The following is a 23105-nucleotide window of genomic DNA, read 5'->3' as shown; positions in this document are numbered from 1 at the left end:
GTGTCTGAAGGAGTTTTCCTGAGAGATGGAATGTTTCAATCCCAGAGGACACTGCTGCACAACACTTTGAGATGTACTTGAGTTAGTGGAGTGCTTGTCTACCATGCGTGAGATCCTGGGTTCTGTGCCTCAGCATCACATAAAACTGCATGTCGCACACACCTGCAATACTTTCACAGCAGTCTGGAAATGGGAGCAGAAGGATCAGGAGTCAAAGGTCATCCTCTGTTACATCTACAAGGGGAGACTGGGACCCTTTTTCTTTGCTTCTTGGTTGCTACAATGAACATGTCTCCTCTGCCACATAGTTACAATTTTTACCTTGGTACAAAATTTATTTTTTTGTCTTCTAAATTATTTATTTTTCCATATTTATATTTTTCAATAAATAAGGATATATTCAACTGTAAACTCTTTCTGACCAAAGACTGAACCTTGTAATCAGTCTGCATGCATCTCAGGGCCTCAGACACCCCAGGGTTTTAAAAAGGCATAGGTACAAAATTTATAAATCGATACAGATTTAAGGTTTTCATTAGTACGAATTTCTTATATTGATACAAAAATTGAAATTAATATTTCTCTTAGATGGGCCTATGCAAATCATTTAAGAATACAAGGCTTTGACCCAGTCCTTCTAATAGCTGCTTTTACAGACTGTTTAGGACAATTCAGTAGCACAAGTTAAAGGCCAGATAGTAAACATATAGTTATGTTAGATTCTGATCTAATTATAATAAAGTGTTTCCATTTACTCAAATAGAAATGGCTAAGAGTAGGGGGAGCGGAAGAGGATAGGAGGTTAGCAGAGGGGAAACCGGGAAAGGGGGATAGCATTTGAAATGTAAATAAAATAACCAATAAAAAAAATAAAAGAAATGGTTAAGAGTAGTTGAGGTTAACAATTCAGAGATTCTTTACATAGAGAGAGAGTCTTCAAAAGAAAATTTGACTAGAGGCATGTCTGCTCCTCACAGCACCCTCTTCATGGTTCAAAGAAGATATTGAGCATCCAGGCGAGGTTGCTCATCGTGGTAAAGTAGGCACTGGGCAGAAATTGCCTATATCATCTGCAGACTAAATACTGTCCAAAATGGACAAACAGATATGGGATAGTCGACTGCTAAGCTCTGCCAATACAGGGTAAGCTAGTCCTTCGTATTCCCTGCTTCACATAAGGTCTGCCAGGTGGTCCTGGGTCAGAAGGCTGAAGACAGATGCTCCAAGGTTATAAGAAATTAGGGGCTGTTGAGGTAATCAGCTGTCTCTACAATTCATTTAACTTTTAAAAGTTATGTATTTTGCTTCCTGTATACTCAGGTAATATTTGATTTGTTCTCAGATTTCTGACAGGGTTGAAGACTACTTATACTCTCATAAGCAAACTTAAGTTGTTTAGCATTGAGAGATATATAGAGTTGAAAGGATGGTTTTCAGATGGTGATACAAGCTAAAATCAGAACATAACTCAGGAATAGAATTTTAAGCTCTAGTTAGGATAGGTGGTAGAGTACTTTAATTAACAAACTGATGGACTAGATGTTAATTGTATATCATACTTTATAACTTACATAATTGTTATGTTTATGCTCAATTTATATCTGAGAGAAAAGAGCCTTTTAATTGGATTAAAGGGGGGAAATGCTATGGGTTGTCCTGGTGCTATTTGCGTTTGGATGTTAATTCTGCTTCCTCAAGAGAGACTGCACCCAACAAGGAGTGGTTCATGAACTCAAGAATTCTCATGGAAACTTCTTCCCATGCTGTTTGGTCAAATAAAGGCTGGAGGTGATAAGGCAGTGGAGTGGAAAGGTGGGATGGGAGGTCTGGAAACTGAGGAAGAGAAAGGCCTGGAGAAGCCGCAAGGAACAAGGAGTCTCATAGCTGGGGAACAGATAAGTACAGTGATAGATCTGCTCAATCTAGGCATATAGCTTATAAATATCATAACCAGGTTGTGTGTTTTTTATACGGGCTTATTGGGGAAGAAATTACTGTGACAACACACTCCTGATGTCCTGTGCTGCCACAGGCCCAAAGCAGCAGTTCCCATGGGCAGAAACCTCTGAAATTCTGAGTCAAAATAAATGTTTATACCCTGTAAGTTTATGTCTCTCTCTCTCTCTCTCTCTCTCTCTCTCTCTCTCTCTCTCTCTCTCTCTGTGTGTGTGTGTGTATGTGTGTTTTGAGACAGGGTTTCTCTTTGTAACCTTGGCTGTCATGAAACTTGCTTTGTAGATCAGGCTGGCTTTAAATTCAGATTTCTGTCCACTCGTTCTCCGGAATGTGGGCACTAAAGGTGTGGGCCACCACTGCCAAGCTAAATTGATTTATCTCTAGGATTTGTCACAGCAACAGAAGGCTAATACATTTAGCAAACAAAAAATAGAGATCGTTTTTAATTTAATAGAGTATTAAATAAACAGCTAGATGCTGGTGTGAAAGCACATACTTGTAATCTCAGCCCTTGGGAGTCTAACCAAAATCAAAAACCAAAACCAAAACAAACACAATCAAAACCTACAGCAGACTGCCCCCTACCCCCACTCCCGGCTCAACGGTGAATAGTTTAGTTTTCTCACTAAGACCAAGAGCAGATGTCCATGATAATCACATTTGAGATGAGTTGAATTTTGTAGTACCTAAAAAGACATATAGAAGTTGTAATTCCAATATGCTAGAGTATGTCCATATTTGGAAATAGGATAGTTATAGGTGAAATCAAACTGAAGAAGAGTTACCACTTGTGATAGTTTATATATATATGCTTGGCCCAGGGAGTGGCACTATTAGGAGGTGTGGTCTTGTTGGAGTAGGTGTGTCACTGTGGGCTAGCTGCCTGGAAGTTAGTCTTCTAGCTGCCAGCAGATGAAGATGTAGAACTCTCAGCTCCTCCTGTACCGTGCCTGCCTGGATGCTGCCATGCTCCCACCTTGATGCTACTGGATTGAACCATTAAACCTATAAGCCATCTCCAATTAAATGTTGTCCTTATTAGAGTTGCTTTGGTCATGGTGGTATCTGTTTACAACAGTAAAACCCTAAGACAGAACTTGGTACTAGGAGTGGGGTATTCCTATGATAGGCCTGACCATGCTTTTATTTGAAAGAATGTGCATTTTGGCACTTTGGATATGGAAAACCACGAAATGATTTAAGTGGGGTAAAATGGGACAACATAGTATGAATATGGAAGACAGTGGTGCTGAGGGTCATTTGAACTATGTAGGCCTGCTGGCCCAAGAGATTTCAATAGAAAAGAACTTTAATATGTAGCCAGGAGACTGTTTTTGTGATGTTTTGATGAAGAACATGGCTGCTCTTTGCCACTGTCTAAAGAGACTGCCTGAGGCTAAGGTTAAAAAGATTTATATTAATTGAAGAAAGAAAGTCTCAAAAAAGCTCAAGAAACTTTTTTCTCTGGTTAAGTCTCATGAAGAGCATTTTGAACAAACATAGCAAGCTGAGAAAGAAAAAAATACAAAATATATGGTTCAAGTATTGAAAGGGCACCGGAAGTAGAATGGAGCTGAATCCTATGTTCTAGGAGATAATAGATTAAAGGAGTGGGACCTTGGGTCAAGATCTCATTCAGCTAAGTTTAGGCCCAGGCATGGTGCTACACACCTTTAATTTCAGGAGACAAAGCCATGTAGATCTCTGAGTTCAAGGCCAGTCTGTGGCAGAGCAAGTTTTAGGTGAAGAAAAACTTAAATCTAGGCATGGTGGTACATGCATTTAATCCCAGGAGACAGAGCCATATAGATCTCTGAGTTTAAATTCAATCTACAGAGCAAGTTCCAAGACAGCCAAGCTTAGACAGGAGTTAGTGAGGGAGTTTTTTTAGTTAGGGTTTTACTGCTCTGAACAGACACCATGACCAAGGCAAGTCTTATAAAGGACAATATTTAATTGTGAATGGCTTACAGGGTCAAAGGTTCAGTTCATTATCATCAAGGTGGGAGCATGGCAGCGTCCAGGCAGACATGGTGTAGGAGAAACTGAGAGTTCTACATCTTTATCTGAAGGCTGCTAGCAGAATATGGCCTCCAGGCAGCTAGGATGAGGGTCTTATAACCCACACCCACAGTAACACACCTTCTCCAACAGGGCCACACCTACTCTAACAGGACCACACCTTCTAATAGTGCCACTCCCTGGGCTAAGTATATACAAACCATCACAAAGTTGGAAAACAGAAAGCTGGTTCCAGCCACAGAAAGCAGAATTTGGCCATGTGGCTCTGGCTTAAGAGTCAAGAATAGCAGAGACTACTGGGACAATTGATGCTGATTAGCTGTGATTAAGAAGAGACCAGCATCACTGAGGTGAACTCTGAAACACTTCTGAGAAGTGTTTTCTGAGAACACAAAGAAGCTGTGTTCCAGAAATAGCTAAGGTTGTACCTCATGCTGCAGCTGTACTTGGTAACGTGTGAGAGTCACCCAGGTGGTACTGGTTTTGAAGGCATGAAGGGGTCATGAAGAGCAGCTGAGGCCTGGCACTGTGAGAGGCCATGGAAGGCCACTGGTGAAGGTGCAGCCCTAGTTGCAGTTGATGACCCAGAACTGAAGGGGTCATACAAACGAGTTGAGGCTTGGCATCATGAAGAGAGCCTATGAAAAGCTATTGATGAAGCTTGGTTGCAGTGGAAGACCCCAGTGTATTGGAAATGCCAGTACCATGGGATGACCACCAAGAACAGCAGCAGCAGTGGAATAATGGATCAACCTGAGCTTAGAGTGCTACAGAGGGCAGAACTGGAGAAGTGCCACAGACCTTGGAGGAGCGCAGATTATGTGTGGATCCCAGACATTGGAACAAGAAGCTGTAATGTTAAAGATGTCTTAGAGACTCCAAGATGGTCAAGATGCCAGTCCATGAGCTATCTGCTGAGGAAAGCTGCCAACAGGGAGTGGAACCAACCCAGGAGAAAGAAGTTTGTTGCAGACAACAAAGATGAAAAAGGAGCTGGAGAACTGAAGACCACTTTGACATCAGACATGGAGATGCAGAGTTTGGAGTTTGCCCAACTGGTTTCCTGTCTTGTTTTGGAAATTACAGTTAAGTGATTGTATGAATATAAGGAGAGGCTTTGAACTTTGGACTTTTAATATTGTTAAAATTAAATGGGGACTGTGGAAGTTGGTATGGCCTCCTATAGACTAATGTGTTTGAACAATCCTGTGGGGACCAGGGAATGGAATTTGTTGGTTTGTATATGCTTGGCCCAGGGAGTGGCACTATTAAGAAGTGTGACCTTGTTGGAGGTGTGTCATTGTGGGGATAGGCTTAAATACCCCCAAATCTAGCTGCCTGGGAACTTGTCTTCTCCTAGTGGCCTTCAGATGAAGATGTAGAACTCTCAGCTCCTCCTGCACCATGCCTGTCTGGACACTGCCATGCTCCACCTTGATGATAATGGACTGAACCTCTGAACCGGTACACCAGCCCCAATTAAATGTTGTCCTTAAGAGAGTTGCTTTGGTTATTGTCAGCTCCCAGCAGTAAAACCCTAAGGCAGCACCAAATCTTCCACAACAGGAGTTCTTATATTAATATGGTGCATACACACACAATCAATTTATTCTGTCTCTCGAACAATGCTGACTAACACAAATAGTGATGAGGGGGGTCACGAAGACCCCTCTTTTTTAACCTCCTGCCCCATTTTGTTTGTTGAGACAAGGATTCATGTATCCCAGGCTGACCTGGAATTTGCTATGTCATCAAAGATGACCCTGAATTTCTGATCTTCCTGTCTCTACCTCTCAGGTTCTGGAAGACTATAGATGTGTGTCGTCATGCCCAGCTAAATATTTGCTTTGTGTTGTAAAAATATAAAAAATAAAAAAAAAGTAAGGTTATCTTTTACCCTGCTAGGTCCGGCACTGCGGTGCCCCAAGATATCTGCTAGATATCTTGGCAGAAACACATCCCAACTCCTCAGCGGCCCAGTGTCTCCTGCTGCTGCACACTTTGCTACACTCAAATCATCACATAAAAGAACACACAACACAATAATCTTTGACCCAATTGGTAAGATATAATTGCCCACCTAAACATACAAAGCCTGGTACCATCCATCCCTTAAGGACATTTGTAACCACCTGTAATACAGCGTAGAATCTTAACGTCACCTGCCATATTGTCCTGCCACGGCTTGTCTCTCTCCCTCTCCTCTCCTCCTTTCCGTTCCAGTCTTCTACTCTTCCTTCAAACTTTTCTCCCACCCATCCTTCCTTCTCCTCCAGTGACAGGCCTCCTTCTATTTTGTACCTGCCCCTCACCCGTATTTTACCAATTCAATGGGGAGAAGGTTCTGATGAAGTCACCTGAGTCCTGAGTACTGACTACACAGCTGTCCTTGGGGCAGTGGAATTAGCATCAAAATACAGATAACTCCAGGGCAAACCACTACAGCTTTGTCTTTGGGTACGTTAGTTACATAAGTAGTTCAGTCTGAAAACAACCTGTAAGCTAGAGTACACAGGATTCCTGTACTTTCGTTTGTGTTTATGACAGCTAATCTTGTTTGTCAATTTGGGATTAATTCTGTGAGAGTTTCTAAACCAGGTAAATTGAGGTGTGAAGGATCTACCCTACAGGAGGGCTATACCATTCTATGGGCAGAAATGTCTGACAGGATACAAAGAGAAACTGAGCTGTGTATCCAGAGCCACCATACTCTGCTTCCCTTCCAGTTGACCAGCCAGCTTCCTCAGCTTCCTGCTATCATGCCTTCACCACAGTAATAAATTGTTAGTTGAAACAAAGTTTTCTTCCCTTAAGGTACGTCTTGTCACAGCAACAAGGCATGTAACTAATTTAGAAAATTGGCAGTGATAAACTCAATTATGTTTTGGAACTGGTTCATAAGAGGGTTGTAGAATAATTTAAAACTTTAGCCTAGAAAAGCTCTTGAAAGCTGTAAGCAGAGCTTAATGAACTATTTTGTTGGTCTTCTGGAGGACCAGAATGCCAAGGAAAACAAAATGGAGGCCAGACTCATGAGGTTTCAAAGAGGAACAAGATTGTTAGGAGCCAGGTGAGCCTATTCTTGTGACAGTCTGGCTTTGTTTGTTTCTCTGTGTAGCTTGGCTGTCCAGGATCTTGCTCTGTAGAATGGGCTAGCCTCAGACTCAGAGATCCACCTGCCTCTGAGTGCTGAGATTAAAGGTGTGTGCCACCAGTACTCACTGACCTGGCTGTACTCTGCTTGTGTGCTGATAGCTTGATTAAGGATGCAGTCACAGGCAGCAGGCCTGTTTGCTTAGTGGAGGCAGCACTCAGGCTGCAGCCTAGCTACTGTTTACCAGACCTGAAGGATACAGTGCAGCTTGGCATGGAAAAAGTTTAAATTCAGTCTTAAAGGTAGGCAGGTTTGGGCTGGAGAGATGGTGCAGTGGTTAAGAGCACTGACTGTTCTTCCTAGAGGTCCTGAGTTCAAATCCCAGCAACCACATGGTGGCTCACAACCATCAAAAATGAAATCTGAAGCCCTCTTCTGGTGTGTCTGAAGACAGCTACAGTATACTTATATATAATAAATAAATAAAAATTTAAAGACAAGCAGGTTTGAAAGCATAGGAAATTGTTAAATAGATTATCACCATTAAAGAGAAAACGGATTCATTGAATTGGAACAAATTTCCTGAACACAGGACTCCACTCATCAAAAGCTACATTTTATACAAGTGAAAACTCATTCAGAAGGAAACAGCCTAAACTGAGAATGCATTGAGGGGCACCCACTACTCCTGAGGGAAAAACTGCCTTGGGAAGTGTTTGCGCAGGGACGGCGCTCAGAAGCTAGTTCCTTGCCCAATAGGACAGGCTCTATCACGAACTGCTAGTAGAACTTGGCAATATTGTCCACTTGGTAGATTTTCAGGCATGAAGGATACAGGATTGAAGAAGTTACAGTTTTGTACCACAGTTTGAGAAAGCCAGAGATCAAGCAATGTGTAGGAGGTCTGAGGCCGTGTGCGAAGCTGGAGAGGTGAAGCAGTGACGGCCTGTCTCCATCAGGGGCTCCACTGCTGTTGCAAACGCCTTGACCGAAAGCAACTTAAGAAGGAAAAGGGTTATTTCAGCTTACACTTCCAAAACAGTCCATCACTGAAGCACAAGCAGGGCAGGAAGCTAGAAGCAGGAACTGAAGTAGTCACAGAGGAATATAGCTTACAGGTTTGCTGTCCGTGGCTTTCCCAGAAAGCCAATTTGCTGGGGGCATTTTTTTTTTTTTCAGTTGAGGTTCCCACTTTCCCGATGACTCTAGCTTGTGCCAAGGTGACAAAACACAAGCCAACACAAAACAGGATGATAGATATGCCAGGACTACAGGAATCCATTGAGGAAGGCTGCATTTAAAGAATGGAGCTAGCCCATGTATGGAGACACTGGGGACAGAGCTGAGAAGGAGGGGGCATTCAACGACACTGGGACCCAGAAGATTCCATCACAAATCTCAGAATCTAAACATGGAGCTGCAAGAATTGGTGTTTCTCTCTCCTGGCTTTTGGTTTTGTGTTGGTCCAATCTTTCCTTGTAATACCTGTTTTGTTTTTTCCTTATGGAATGGAATGTTCACTTTGTCATTATATATGGAACTGTGGAAGTTGCTTTTGATGTTATCAAAACGCCATTTAAGAGATCCATTTAAGAGATTGCCTTTAGTCTGAAGGGACATGGACTGTTAAGCAATATTGAAACTGTTAGAGACTATGGAGACGTCTGACGTTGGACTGAATACATTTTGCATTATGAGGTGGCCATGAGCCTATGGGGCCAGCATAGATGGAAAGCAGTGGCTCAAAAGTTGTGTTTTTTTGGTAATTTCCTCAGTAGCCTTTTCTGTCATCCTCCCCTAACTGCCTCAAACTGTAAGCTAAAACAAACCTCTTTCTTCTTGTCAGTTACTTGTTCAGAGCAACGAGGAACATAGCATACTGCTGTTCAATGCTCTCCCACAGAAGTGCACAGTGATTTCAGTTCTAATGGATGTTTATTATACTAATGTAACACATTACAGAAGTAGACAAAATTGCCAGGCATGGTGGCACATGTCCCAGCACTTGGGAGGCAGAGGCAGGTGGAGCTCTCTGAGTTCAAGACCAGCCTCATCTACACAGTGAGTTCCAGGACAGCCAGGACTACATAGAGAACCTGTTTCAAAAACAAAAACTCAAGCAAAAAGAAACCCCTAAGCCTTAAAGAACTATAATATGGCTTAGTTAATAGTGCTTGCCTAGCATGAATGAAGCTATCTGATTCCCAGTACCCACAAAACTGGTTAGGGTGAAGCATGCCCACAATCCCAATGTGTAGAAGGCAAAGTAAAAGGGTCAGGAGTTCAAATCCCTACTTGGACATACAGCAAATCTGCTGGCAGACTGGAACGTATTCGACCTTGTCTCAAAAGAGAATTAGGTTTTTCAAGACAAGGTTTCTCTGTGTAGCCCTGCCTGTCCTAGGACTCAATTTGTAGACCAGGCATACTCAGAGATCTGCCTGCCTCTGCCTCCGAAGTGGTGGGACTAACGGCGTGCACCACTATGACTGTTTACACACATACCTGTTTTTGTGTGTGTGTGTGATAGTTGTGATTTTTGAAAATTGTATAAGCTAGAAACATTGAGTGGCTTACTATATTCTAATTCCCTGAGACCTAGAGAATGTATGGAATAAGATTCCTGGTCTACAGAGTGAATTCCAGAATAGCCAGGGCTACATAGAGAAACCCTGTCCTGAAAAAAACAAAAAACAAACAAACAAAAAAAAAAAACCCAACCAAACCAAACCATAGTAGAAACTAGCTGAACTACTTAAAAGAGCTCAGACCAACTGAAGCACCTAGGACCCTCTCCAACCTGCTGAGCTGCCTGCAGACTGTGCCTGTGCTCCAGGTTCCCAGCTTTTGTGACCTGTCAGCCATGCTGGGATGGGCCTTGAATGGGCAGCTGTCTTTGAGTCATCTTTGTTCCTCTAACTTCTCACCCATATTCTTGTTGTTTTGGTTTTGAAAGCAGGGGTTCTCTGTGTAGCTCTGGCTGTCCTGAAGCTCACTTAGTAGACCAGGCTGGCTTTGAACTCAAAGATCCATCTGCCTTGGCTCCTCAGTTCTGGGATCTAAGGTGTGAGCTGCCACTGCCCAGCGTCTCACCCATGTTCTTGTAACTCACTCCAACAGAACTCAATTTCACCAAGTTGGCCTTTGCTGTTATCCACACTTTGGTCTGTTGTAGGCTCCCTATCTGGGGTGGGTAGCCACGTATGTGTTTCATTTTCCCATCTCCCCACACCTAGTCATAAAATCTCTCTGGCAGTTATATGAGCTGCCCAACAACATTCATGTCACTCCACTGTACTGTTCACGTCACCGTGCTTCTGCTCGATCTGCTCCCTGTGTTTCAGTGTGGTGGTGTATGCCTATAATCCCAATGTTGAGGAGGTAGAATCAGGAGGATCCAGATTCAAGGATAATATTCAGGTACACAGGGAGTTTGAGGCCAGTGTGGCAAATATGAGATAATGTTTAGAAATCAAAGGCAAACTAAGTATCAACAAAACTCTGAAATTACTACTGCAAACATCCTTTTTTCCCTTTCTAACAGAATGAAGTAAATAACAGCAACAAGAACAAATTTTTTTTTTTTAAGACAGGGCCTTGCTATGAAGTCATAGCTATCTCAGACCTTACTATATAGACCAGGCTAGCCTTGAACCCACAGAGACCTACCTGCCTCTGCCTTCCTAGTGCTAAGATTAAAGGTATATGCTATCATACTAGGCTTCTTTAAAAAACAAATCAAAACCAAACCCTTGTCCTCAACTTGCCCCTGATACTTGACCCTATCACTGTTGTTTTGATAATATTTAAAAGTTTGCTAAGTAAATCAAATTATGTGAACAGGCACTGGAGCATCTGATTTATAAAAAGATGCAGATGGGCTCAGTAGTTGTTCTCAGCGTCCACTTCAGGCACCTTACTGCTTGTAACTTCAGCTCCAAGGGGATCTGAGGCCTCTGGTCCTAACAGGTACATATATATATACATTAAAAAATATAATTGTTAGGGTTGGGGATTTAGCTCAGTGGTAGAGCGCTTGCCTAGGAAGCGCAAGGCCCTGGGTTCGGTCCCCAGCTCCGAAAAAAAAAAAAAAAAAAAAAAAAGACAAAAAATAAAATTGTTTAAAAAAGCAGCAGCTATTTTTAAAAATTGAGACAATATAGCATCTTTAAAAATCAGAAAGTGTTTAATTAATTGATGAGAGAAAGCTGGTCCAAGAACAGCAGGCAGATTCTGTGGAGTGAGAATTAGAAGCGAGGGGCTCCATAATCATCTGGCATCCGCTCGATGTTGTATCTGACCAGGGAGGAAAGCAGACACCGTTATGAGAGGAGGTATGGTACAAAGCCATTCTGAGTCACTCCACCAGTTACTCTCAAATCTTCTCAAAGTCAGAGGAAACTTTTTCAGAGAGACCCAACAATGAGTGGTCCATACCAAAATGTTGACTGTATTACCTTTGTCCTTCAAAGCCACAGCATTAGCAAAGGGCAACTAGGACTTGTCATCCAGGTAAGCCTGGGTCAGTCTGTATTTTATCTATATACCGTGTGCTCCCCAAATGGAAACGCCGGCATAGAAGTTCTTATATGGTAGACACCAGACATCCAAGAAGGATAAAGAAGAGTTTTGTTTCTTGAGACAAACCTTTAGTCTCCCAGATAAGGGGTTAATAAAGACTACTGCCCCAACCCCCTCTCTATCTGAACTGACCTCAAATGCACTGGGCAGCAAGAATGATCTTGATTCTGGTCTTCCGTGTTGGGAATATATGTGTTCTACTCTGCCCAGTTTTATTCCATGCTGAGAGTCAAGCTCCTCCTAAAAAATCTTTAAAAAAGGATGTTTCTACCCAAAAGGATGAGCTTGACTTAAAATAATGCTTTGTATAAAGCAACAGATGCATTTCTAATAATCTTACTGTAACAAATTGATTTTTGCTTCATTCTAAATCCTATCTTTGTCTTCTCCCCTCTTCTTGCTATTTTATCTCATTCCTTCAACTTCAAATGTAGTCACGATAGGGTCATTTCTTTGAAATCCTCTATAACTTTATAACCTGCTCTCACTATATCTGATGACCAACTATGAGCCTCTAATCCCTTTCCAATAGCAACTTCTCACCTGTGGTTAGAAAGGTACATGATTGGGACACCAGGGATCTTCCGGATTCTTCGTTTGAGGTCACGGTCAACTGTGGCCACAATGTAACACTTGTGCTGAAAGAGAAGCCCACTGGTGTTGACAACTGACTCAGACAGTCTATGCATACAACCACTGGGCAGCCTCTCATTTTCAAAGTAACTACAGAGACCTAAGAGATTTATAGAATAAAACACATAAGCTGCCTGGCTTCAGTGTGGTTTTACGAGCCTTGAGGGAAGGAAGGTAGGAAGTGTTCACAAGCTTCTAACTTTCTTCTGTCTCATGCCTGGGAAGGACTGCTTAGTTAAGGCAGACAATCCCTTAGTTGTGGGAGAATGTTCCCACGACTACATGCAAATGCCTAGATTGGCGGGCACAGACCTTCCTTCCTCTGCTTGTGTGGCTTAGTGTACTCTGAAGTTCTTTAGTGACGTAAGTGGGCAGCCCCTCATCAGGAAAAGGATCTCTATGATTCAAAACCTGAGTTAGGCTTAACCTTAACTATTTTGCTATAGTTTACTTCATATACAAATCTCCATTGATTTTATAGAACATTTACCACCATGGTGGCAGCTATGACGTGGCCACATATATAGATCACATTGCTAAAGGGCAAACTCTCATTAAATGAAGATAGCCATCCTTAGCAAGTGCTTTTCCTCTCTCCATTCTTTTTTGCTTGTTTGTAAGGACGAGGCTCTTTTCTCTCCCTTCCTTCTTCTTTTCCTCCCCTCTCCACCTCTCTCCCCATTGCTGTGGCTGGAGACTGAACCCAAGCCTGGTACATACTAGGCAGCACTCTACCACTGGCTACAACTCCAACCTGAGAACAGTTCTTATGTGAGTCTTGTCTTGTTTGGTGAGCAGTTCAGAGTGGAAGAATTCAAAAAGGAATTAACCCAGGGTATGTATGTGGTAGCACCCCGGGATATTTTAAGACTTAACTGAGAAAACATTTCTGAGTTAGGGTTGGGGAGGAAAACCATTCCTGCATGGGATGGAAATGGAACCTTACTTAAGATCCACAGGGAGAGGAGAGGCTAGGATGTGATGTGTTATAGCTACATGAACACATTTAAACACATTACAGAGGATTTGTGGAATAAAGACCTAGTCACTGCCCAAATCATATACTAGGTTAATACAGACGTTAGGATTGTTTTTGTGTTTTCCAAGGCAGGATCTCACTGTGTAGCACTGGCTTGGCTGGAACTCACTATGTAGCAGAGGCTCTCTTTGAACTCAAAAGGATTGGTTTGTGTCTTCCTACAAATAGGCGAGAACCTGAGATTTAAAACCAAACTTCCTTCCCAAACACATGCTCTTCCTATTATGGTTAGCACACAATTTTTAAAATCTGATTTGTTCAAGTAAATGGTATCTCTGCTACTTATGAACAACTGTTATATATACTCTATAATATATATACACTATATCACTCCATAAGAAGTATATATATGTATATAAATACATATATAAATCCTAGATACTTTACTGAGCTTGAATATTCAGAAGGTAATAATTGGTATCCCTTGTTTTGGGATACACTGTGTAGCTGGTAGCCAGGTAGGGCAGGTTGAACTTGAACTTACAGAGGTCCACCTGTCTTTGCCTCTGAGATTTAGGATAAAAAACATGTGTTACCTCACCTGGCCTGTGCCTTTTTTTTCCATAAGGTTTATTTATTTATATGCACACTGGAGTGTTTGTGTGTGTTCAGTGTATGTGTGCACCAGAAGGCGGCATTGGAAGAGGAATTATAGGAGGTTGTGAGTCACCTCCTGTGAGTGTTGGCATCTGAATCTGGGTCTTCAGCAAGCACAGCTAGTACTCTTAACCCTGAAGCACCACCTCTGCACAGGGTAAACATCTGAAAAGTGACGACGATACCTGAGTTACCCTCTGCACCAGGCAGTCATCGGCATAGGTTCCTTTGTGTGTGCATGGCAATCGGTCAAATCGGGGATCTTTGGCGATTCTGCAGGATTTACAATAAAAGTGGATTAAAGAAAACATTCAAGCAACCTGAAAATTTTGTCTGTCCAACCAGCAAAGCAAAAGTAACATGGTTCATGTACTCTATGTGGGATTACAAGGCATGTTCTCGCCCTGGAAGACCATTTTCCATACTTGCATTTTCATAAGGAAGGGCATCAAGCCCATGGGTGGATAGCACTAGGGCTCATTTACTCAGCACCAAACTCTCAAGTTCTTATGTTTCTATTTTACAAAAGGGGAAGGAGATTCAGATATTAAGTTGCTCAAACCTATAGAGTTAAGAGAAGCCCAGCAATGAAAATCAAATCCATATTAAACATTTTTAGAAGTTGTCTTACACAACTATACTGCAAGACAGGCATAAGGATGGTCACTATGGCATAGCCAACCAGCAACATAAAAGCTAAAACATTTCTGTGTCTGTCTGATTACAAAAAGATACTGAATGTATGACCCTAAGAGGACCTTGCTAACCCACTGAAACGCAGGTCAGTGAAGTGTGTAGGATCCAGAGAAGATGGAGACGGGTCTTCCTGACACTTTCTAGTTCACTATTCCTTTCAGCTGTCACTCTTGTGTGAGTACAAACAGTATGAATGTGGAGGAGTTAGGCAGCTGTGAATTGCCTAACGTGGCCATGGCTAGGAGGAGCTGAGCTCAGCCCCTCTGGAAAGCAGCAGATGTTCTTGGCTTTAGCTGCTTGGCCATCTCTCCAGTCTCTTCATTATTTTAAAAAATTTAATTTAAACTAACTTGCCAGGAAATCTTTGGTTAGTGTCTTAGTTAGGGTTTTACTGCTGTGAACAGACACCATGACCAAGGCAAGTCTTATAAAGGACAGCATTTAATTAGGCTGGCTTATAGGTTCAGAGGTTCAGTTCATTATCATCAAGGTGGGAGCATGGCAGCATCTAGGCAGGCAGAGATGAGAGTTCTACATCTTCATCTGAAGGCTGCTAGTGGAAGACTGACTTCCAGGCAGCTAGGATGAGGATCTTAAGCTCACAACCACAGTGACACACCCACTACAACAAGGCCACACATTCTAATGGTGTCACTCCCTGAGCCAAGCATGTACAAATCATCACATTCCACTCCCTGGCCCTCATAGACTTGTTCAAATATGAGTCTATGGGGGCCATACCCAAACATAGCACAATGCAAAATACATTTAGTCCGATTTCCAAAGTGCCCATTACCTAAAGCAGTCTCAACAATGTTAAAAGTCCAAAGTTCAGACCCTCTTCTGAGATCCATCCAGTCACTTAACTGTAATCCCCAAGGCAAGACAGGAAACCAGCTGGGCAAACTCCGCCATCTCCATGTCTGACGTCAAAGTGGTCTTCAGGTCTCCACTCCTTTCTCATCTTTGTTGACTGCAACAAACTCCTTTCTCCTGGGCTGGTTCTACTCCCTGTTATCAGCTTTCCTCAGCAGATAGCCCTGGACTGGCATCTCAAATATCCTGGGCTCCTCCAAAGGGCTGGCATCACTTCTCCAGCTCTGCCCTCTGTAGCACTCTAAGCTCAGGTTGATCCACTCCATTGCTGTTGCTGTTCTTGGTGACCATCCCATGGTACCGGCATCTCCAATATGCTGGGGTCTTCCGCTGCAACCAGGCTTCACCAATAGCCTCTCATAGGCTCTCTTCATGGTGCCAAGCCTCAACTCCGTTGCACGACCCCTTCAGTCCTGAGCTGTCAACTACAACTAAGGCTGCACCTTCACCAAGGCCTTCAATGGCCTCTCAAAGTGCCAAGCCTCAGCTGCTCTTCATGACACCTTCATGTCTTCAAAATCAGTACCACCAGGGTGACTCTCACACATTATCAAGTCCAGCTGCAGCTGAGGTACAACCTTGGCTATCTCTGGAACACAGCCTCTTTGTGCTCTCAGAAAACACTTCCCAGAAGATTTCACCTCAGTGATGCTGGTCTCTTCTTAATCACCACTAATTTCTTAGCTCCAGTTGACCAGCATCAATTGTCCCAGTAGTCCCTTCTGAACTCTAAAGCCAGAGTCACATGTCCAAAGCTGCTGAGTTCTGCTGCTTGCTGGGGCTGGAACATGGACTGCCCCCTTGATCTATTACATAATCTCCATCTTTCTGTTTTCTAGCTCCTTCACTGCCTGAGCTTGGCTGTCCTGGAACTTGCTCCATAGCCTGACCTTCGACTCAGGGATCTACATGCCTGACTCCTGAGATTAAAGTTGTGAACCTCCATGCCTGAACTTAAGCTTTTCTTTATCTAGAACTTGCTCTGTCTCAGGCTGGCCTTGCATTCAGAGATCTGCTTGGCTTTATCTCCTGAGATTAATAAAGGAGTGTACTACCATGCATGGATCTAATTTTCCTGGGTATGATCTTGCCCCAAAGTCCCACTCCCTTAATCTGCTATCTCCAAGAGCACTGGATTCGGCTCCAATTCACTTCCTGGTGCACCTTTAAAACTCTAATCATATATTTTATATTTTTCCTTTCTAAGCTTGTTGTACTTGTTCAAAATGCTCTTCATGAGATTTAACCAGAGAACAGGTCTCTGCTGGGATTTTTTTGCGACTTCCTTTGTCAATGCAATTAATATAAATCTCTTTAACTTGGCTTCAGGTAGACTCTTCAGACAAGGGCAAGAAGAAGCCACATTCTTCACCAAAATACCTCAAAAACAGTCTCTAAGCCACATACTGAAATTTTTCTCTGAAACCTCTTGGGCAGGGTCTGAACAATTCAAATCAAGCAACGAAGTCTTCCATATTCCTACTAGGATGGCCCATTAAGTCCCACTTAAAACATTCTATGGCTTTCCAAGTCCTAAGTCACATATTCCAACAAGGCTACACCTCCTAATAATGCCATTCCCTGAGCTAAAAATATACAAACCATCACAGCAAAGAGATGAGATATTCTAAAAGTATCTGTAGTATACCAAAGTACAGTAAATCTAGACCAAGTCCTTCTTACCTTAGTGCCACACGATACTTCTGTCCTAATTTCTCAATTTCAGCCATTACACAATCGGTTATACAAGGGATACCTGCAAGGAACAAACAAAACATAGCATAGAAATTAGTAAGAGAGCTTGTAAAGATATCCTCTGAATTATATTTTGTTCAGTCTGTAAAAATTATGTAGACTTCTGCAATGACAGCAGATTAAGTTCACTGAAATTACTAGTAAGAACTAAAAGAAATGGGGGTGGAGAGATGGCTCAGAGGTTAAGAGCACTGGCTGCTCTTCCAGAGGACCTGAGTTCAATTCCCAACAACCACATGGCAGCTTACAACTGTGTGTAACTTCAGTTCCAGAGAATCTGAGACCCTTACACAGACTTGGATGCAGGAAAAACATCAATGCACAAAAACAATAATTAAAAAAACAAAAACCTATGAGAACTGGGTACAATGACAAAGGCTTGTAACCTTACATACCCCAGATGCTGATAAAGGAGGATTGAAAGTCTTAGACCACCATGGGCCAGAAATAGATCAAGGCCATCTTGGGCAGTTTGCTGAGACCCTGTCTCAAAACAAAAAGTAAAAGGGGCTGGGGACATAGCTCAGTGGTACAGTGCTTGCCTAATATTCAGGAGGTCCTGTGTTCAATCCTCAGCCCATAGGGGTGGTGGGAGGTGGGAGTGATATACAACTGTAATCTGAGCATTTGGGAGTAGAGGCTAAAGGTTCAATAGTTTAAGGTCATCCTTAAGCTACACAATATATTCTAGGCCAGCATGGGCTACATGAGATCCTGTCTCAAAACAGTGACAAAAGTCTCCCCAAAATACAAACAAAAGTATATGTTTAAACAACAGAATACTATGAAAGGTAAAGGGATGAGGCCCATATATAAACAGACAAGGCAAAGTGTTGAAGGCATATTATTGAGTGCAAAAACCAAGAACAGGGAACTAAAATGTGATCTCTAGTCATCATCACAAACAAAATGGTGCTTTAAGTGGCTCTGAACAACATCAAGCTGAATGCAAGAAAACCAAGTAAGAGGTGGTTCCATTTTTATGAAATGTTCAGAATAGGCAAATCTAGAGACAGAACTGGACTAATGTCACTTAGGGACAGGAAAAATAGGAGCACCACCCACTGTGGGGTGTGGCAACAGAAGGAACTGGGATTCTGCCTTGAGCCTGCCTATGTCCTACTTCACTGTAGGCCCTTACACTCTCACTGTCATGGCTATGAAGTCAGCCTTCTTCAAGCACACACTGCCTTCTGGTTCCATAGCTATCTAACTTCACTGACCTAGTATCTCCATTCTCTTCTCACTTAGATGTATTTTCAGTTTTTCCCCCGTCTTTCAAAAGCATCAGTGTGCATTTAAAATTTTTACATTATATTCATTTATTTCTTGGGGGAGTTGGGACCATGTGTTGTTGTTGCATGAATGAAGGTTAGAAATTGACTTGTATGAGTCTGTTCTCTCCTCCAAAACCTGGGCTCCTGCACTCACACTCAGGAGGCTTGCTGCAAAGAGCTTTTACAAGATGAACCATCTTGTTAGCCCAGTGTATTTTTTAAAACTATCCTCTTAAAATATTTATTTAATGTTTTGCCTGCATATATGTTTTTGCCTGCATATATGTGCAATCATGTGTGTGCCTGGTGCCTCTGGAGGTCAACGGGGACATCGGATGCTCTGGAACTGGAGTTACAGACAGTTGTGAGCCACCATGTGAGTGCTGGGAACTGAGCCCAGGTCGTCTTCGTGACTAATAAGTGCTCCTTAACTCCCAAGCCACCTCTCCATCACCATAACTGCCACCTGCAGCACTTTTATTTCTGAGAGAACCATTTTTGCTGAATAGCATATCTCAACATAGACTTGAAAACTATCTGTCAACCATATTGAAGACAGATGTGAGTCACCTGGTGCATTCACTTTTAAATTTCATTTATAAACCACAGGTAGAGAGGATTTAGTATGGTTCTCAGGAGGCCTAGGATTTTTTTGGTGTGTGGTGGGGCAGTGCTGGAGAACATCTAGGGATCGTCTGCACATCACTCAATGTTATACTGAGCTGTATTTCCAGTTCCCATTCCTGTCTTATGTCTTACCTTTTAGCCCTAGGTTTCTCTGGCTTTGTACTTCAAGTGTGTGTGCTACTGGGTATTAGATTTGGGACATCACATGTGCTAGAGGTGTAAGATTTCCCTTTGATTACAGTAATTTAGTCTATATGGCAAAGTGCCACTCTGAATGTCATTTGTACCTTTAACAGAGCAATAACCCATGACTGGGAACCCATCACACAGTACAGCAGATCTTTTCCTTGTTGTTGTTACTGTTGTTTTGCAGTGCTGGGAACTAACCTCAGGGCTTCTCACACATTAGAAAGCACTCCACTACTAAACCACTAAGCCACCTCCCTAACCCAAAAATGTAACATGCATAACTATTAGGAAGCATTCTTTCGGACACAGCTTAAGTTTTCTGTTTCTCACTCATGATTACACAGGAGGGGATACCCAAATAAACAAGGGAACTCTGCACACTGAGGCATAAACTACCTCATTTGTAATACAAATGAATTCTAACTGAATAAATGGGAGAACCGCCTTATTATTTGATTTCTCTGTCGCCATAAGTGGAGGTAGCTTTTATTTAGCTTTCTTATAGTAGATTGGAATTGAGAATGTACCCTGCTTAATAGAAATGTATATATGAAAAACAGATTTTCATTTGTTCAGAATTTTAAAACCCAGGCTCAGAACTGACATCTCTAATGAGATGAAAGCACAGCTTTCTGAATTGGGAGACTTTAATTACTCCTGGTCAAGTATGCATTAGATCTCAGCGTATTGAAAACCGCCATTGCTAGGTATACTGGAAGCTAAATGGCCATTAGTCATTTACTGGGATCTTTGCTTTCCTCTTTTAATGTATTTGGACAAATATGATTGTTTTGTACAGATGTCACAGAAATATAACAGCACGATACTCACACTTGGCGTACAGACAGTCCATCATTGACTGCACTAAGTCCAGTTTGGCTTTAATGGAAAAGTTGATGAAGTTGGTATCCACCAGGATGTGGTAAGGTGGACCCAGCTGTGTATTATACTGGAAGAACAAGCAGGAAGGATGCTGGGGGCTGAAGGGAGAAAGGAAATATGATCACAGGCTAAAGTCCACACTGGTAATTTTGATGCTAACGAAATGAAAACGGAAAGTTTGCTACAGATAAATGTCTTTTCCCCTTGTTCATTGCCAGTAAGAGTTTAAAATAAGGCAGGGAAGAGGCAGAGTGAATGGCTCAGCAGCTAAAAGCGCGCACTACTGCTCTCTCAGAGCACCCACATTCAGTTCTTAGCACTGACCTTGAGTGTCCATTACTGCCTGTAATTCCAGCTTTGGAAGGTGCCACACCTCTAGCCTCCAGAAACACCTGAACTCATGTGCACACGTCTACACACAGACATACGCATGTCCACACTTACATATAACTTAAAAAATCTTTAAAAAGGAAAGTTAACAGCCTGCTATTTTCTGGTCCACCAGAAAGCTCTGACACAACTTTAAAAACACAATTATTCCAAACCTAGTTCTTCCTCGATCAGGAGTCTGGTCTTGGGGTACAGAAAGAATCTAGTTATCAGGATTAAAATCAATGCTACAGCACACTGCCATTCTCAAACTCCTAAAATGGATGGAATGGAAACAGACCGTATAGCATTAGGACTATAGCGGAGCCCATTACTCATTTAAAAACCCACATCACCAAGTTCCTGAACCAGCATCTGCTGTGACGACACAGACTGTGAATGAGAGCAGGAAGAGAAAGCAAACACGGTGATCCCCCCCCCCCCCAAGTTAAAGGAAGAGAAAGCTATGCAAAACATGGTGATCCCCCTACCCCCCCCCCCAGAAGTTAAAGGTACTTATTTTAAAGGAATGACCAGAATATATAACCTCACCGACTTGTGGCAACAGAGTCTCTCTTTTGTGACATTTTGTTGTGTGGCAAACAATGGAAATTATTTACTTTAAAAGATTGTTTGAAAAGAAAAAAAAGGTTGTTCCCAGTGCCTTCAGGGAAAATTTACTGTCCATGGGATTCAAAAGCACCGAAACCGGAATGTGCACCTGGATGCCACTTTCACTCAGCCAAGCGCAGGAGTCAGGGAAAGCCTGGGATCTCAAGGGTGCTGCTGCTCTAGGATCCCTGAGTGGGAGGGGGGAAAGTTGACGTTTTTAATACTCACACTTCTCTTTCCTTCAGCGCACTAGGATCTTTCTTTTCTTTCTTTTTAGGCTTCAACCTATCCTTTTCTTTACTGCAAAAAAAAAAAAAAAAAAAAAAAAAAAAAAAAAAAAAGCAAATCCAGAGAGGAGAGAAATGACGCAGTTAAATTTTCTTTTCTTTTCTTTTCTTTTCTTTTCTTTTCTTTTCTTTTTTTTTTCCGAGCTGGGGACCGAACCCAGGGCCTTGAGCTTGCTAAGCAAGTGCTCTACCACTGAGCTAAATCCCCAACCTTAAATTTTCATTTGTAAGTTTCAAGCTTGTTAGAGATGTCTCTCAGTGGTAGAGCGCTGGCCTAGCCTGTGTGAAGCCCTAGGTTCAATCTCCATCACCTCAAGTTCCATTCTTTCTCTGCTACCAAAGAAATCCAGTTTTGGACTTTGTGATGTTTATATTGACATACACTTTGAGAACAAGTCAATGCAGCAAGAAGAAGCCTGAAGATATAAAATTAATCAATAAGGCCAATAAACTCAAAATGTTGTTAATGAGTAAATAATTCTAATTATTAATTTTTTTCTTGGTATAAATGGGGGTTGATTATACTTAAAGTATATTATACCCATTTGAAAATTGGTATGATGAAATTTGTTATGTACAATAAATGCTAATAAAAAATCCACTTCTAAGAGGCTGTGAAGAGGTTGGTATTAACTTGCTGAAGACTTCTGAATACCTAAGCTAGGCATGGTGGCCCTCCTAGCACCAGGGAAGGACAGGCAGACAGAGCTCTATGAGTTTGAGGTCTGGTCTACAGAGCAAGTTCCAGGATAGCTAAGGTTTATTGAGTCTTAGTGAGACTCAATAAACAACAACAACAAAAACCAAACAAAATTAAAAAGGACTCAAATCACAAGTTTTGTAGGAAAGTTTCTCCACATTCTTTATAAAGGCCTGAAACATAACACACATAGAAAATGAAGATTTAACACAAGGAAGTTATCAGTGGGACATTACTCCTAAAAGATATAAAATAGAAACCCACATCAGAAACTGAGAATAATTATTCTGAAGGTTTTAATGACCACTCCCTTTTAAACTTGGGTGGTAGGAACTGGAAACTGGAGACAAGCATGGTATGACCTCTCCGGCTTTTCCACAATGATACCATCCCCTACCCCACCAAACGTGTGACTACAATTCCATGCAACACAGACCTAAGACATAATAAGCAAAACAAAAACATCAAATGTTTCTACTTAGCCCATCGTGACTCCTGTATTTCTGATCAGTTTAAGAAACCAGTTGGTTCTGACCACTCACAGTCGCTCATCTCTTAGACTAAGCATTCGCTTCATAGTCGCATATTTCCTTGTTTTCTTTTGCTTCCCCTTGAAACAGAAGTTTTCGAATTAAAAGAGCTGGAAACATCCTTTCAAGTTCTCTTCTATTTTCCTTCCCCCTTCTCCTTTCCCCAAACAGCACCCTGCCCCTCTCCCTAATCCCTAAAACATAGGTCCCTTCGAACTAAGACCAGACTGGAATTAAAATAACAAACAAACAAACAAACAAACAAACAAACAAGGAAGCGCCTAGTCTATATCTGGCCAAGGGCTCCCATTTGCTCCCCAAATCTCTCTGACAAAGTTCTCCCACTCTCCTCACCATGTTCTCGACGCACTCCTGTTTCTTCC

General features: G+C 42.1%; 1 protein-coding gene across 1 annotated transcript; it reads right to left on the bottom strand.

Moving 5' to 3' along the window:
- Positions 1-11239: 11239 nt before the first annotated feature.
- Fcf1 (Fcf1 rRNA-processing protein) lies at positions 11240-23101 on the bottom strand. Its single transcript, NM_001044235.2, has 8 exons — positions 23077-23101; positions 22735-22802; positions 21434-21505; positions 20174-20322; positions 17178-17250; positions 14108-14195; positions 12197-12291; positions 11240-11368 (listed from the first exon to the last, which is right to left on the bottom strand). Exons 1-8 carry the CDS (start codon positions 23077-23079, stop codon positions 11320-11322), a joined length of 597 nt encoding a protein of 198 aa, NP_001037700.1. The 5' UTR covers positions 23080-23101; the 3' UTR covers positions 11240-11319.
- Between the last annotated feature and the right edge of the window lie 4 nt (positions 23102-23105).

This window comes from Rattus norvegicus, chromosome 6 (genome assembly GCF_036323735.1).
Source record: "Rattus norvegicus strain BN/NHsdMcwi chromosome 6, GRCr8, whole genome shotgun sequence".
Classification (NCBI taxonomy): Eukaryota; Metazoa; Chordata; class Mammalia; order Rodentia; family Muridae; genus Rattus; species Rattus norvegicus.
The sequence above is the reverse complement of the archived record's forward strand: the minus strand, read 5'-3'. Positions and strand labels throughout refer to the sequence as shown.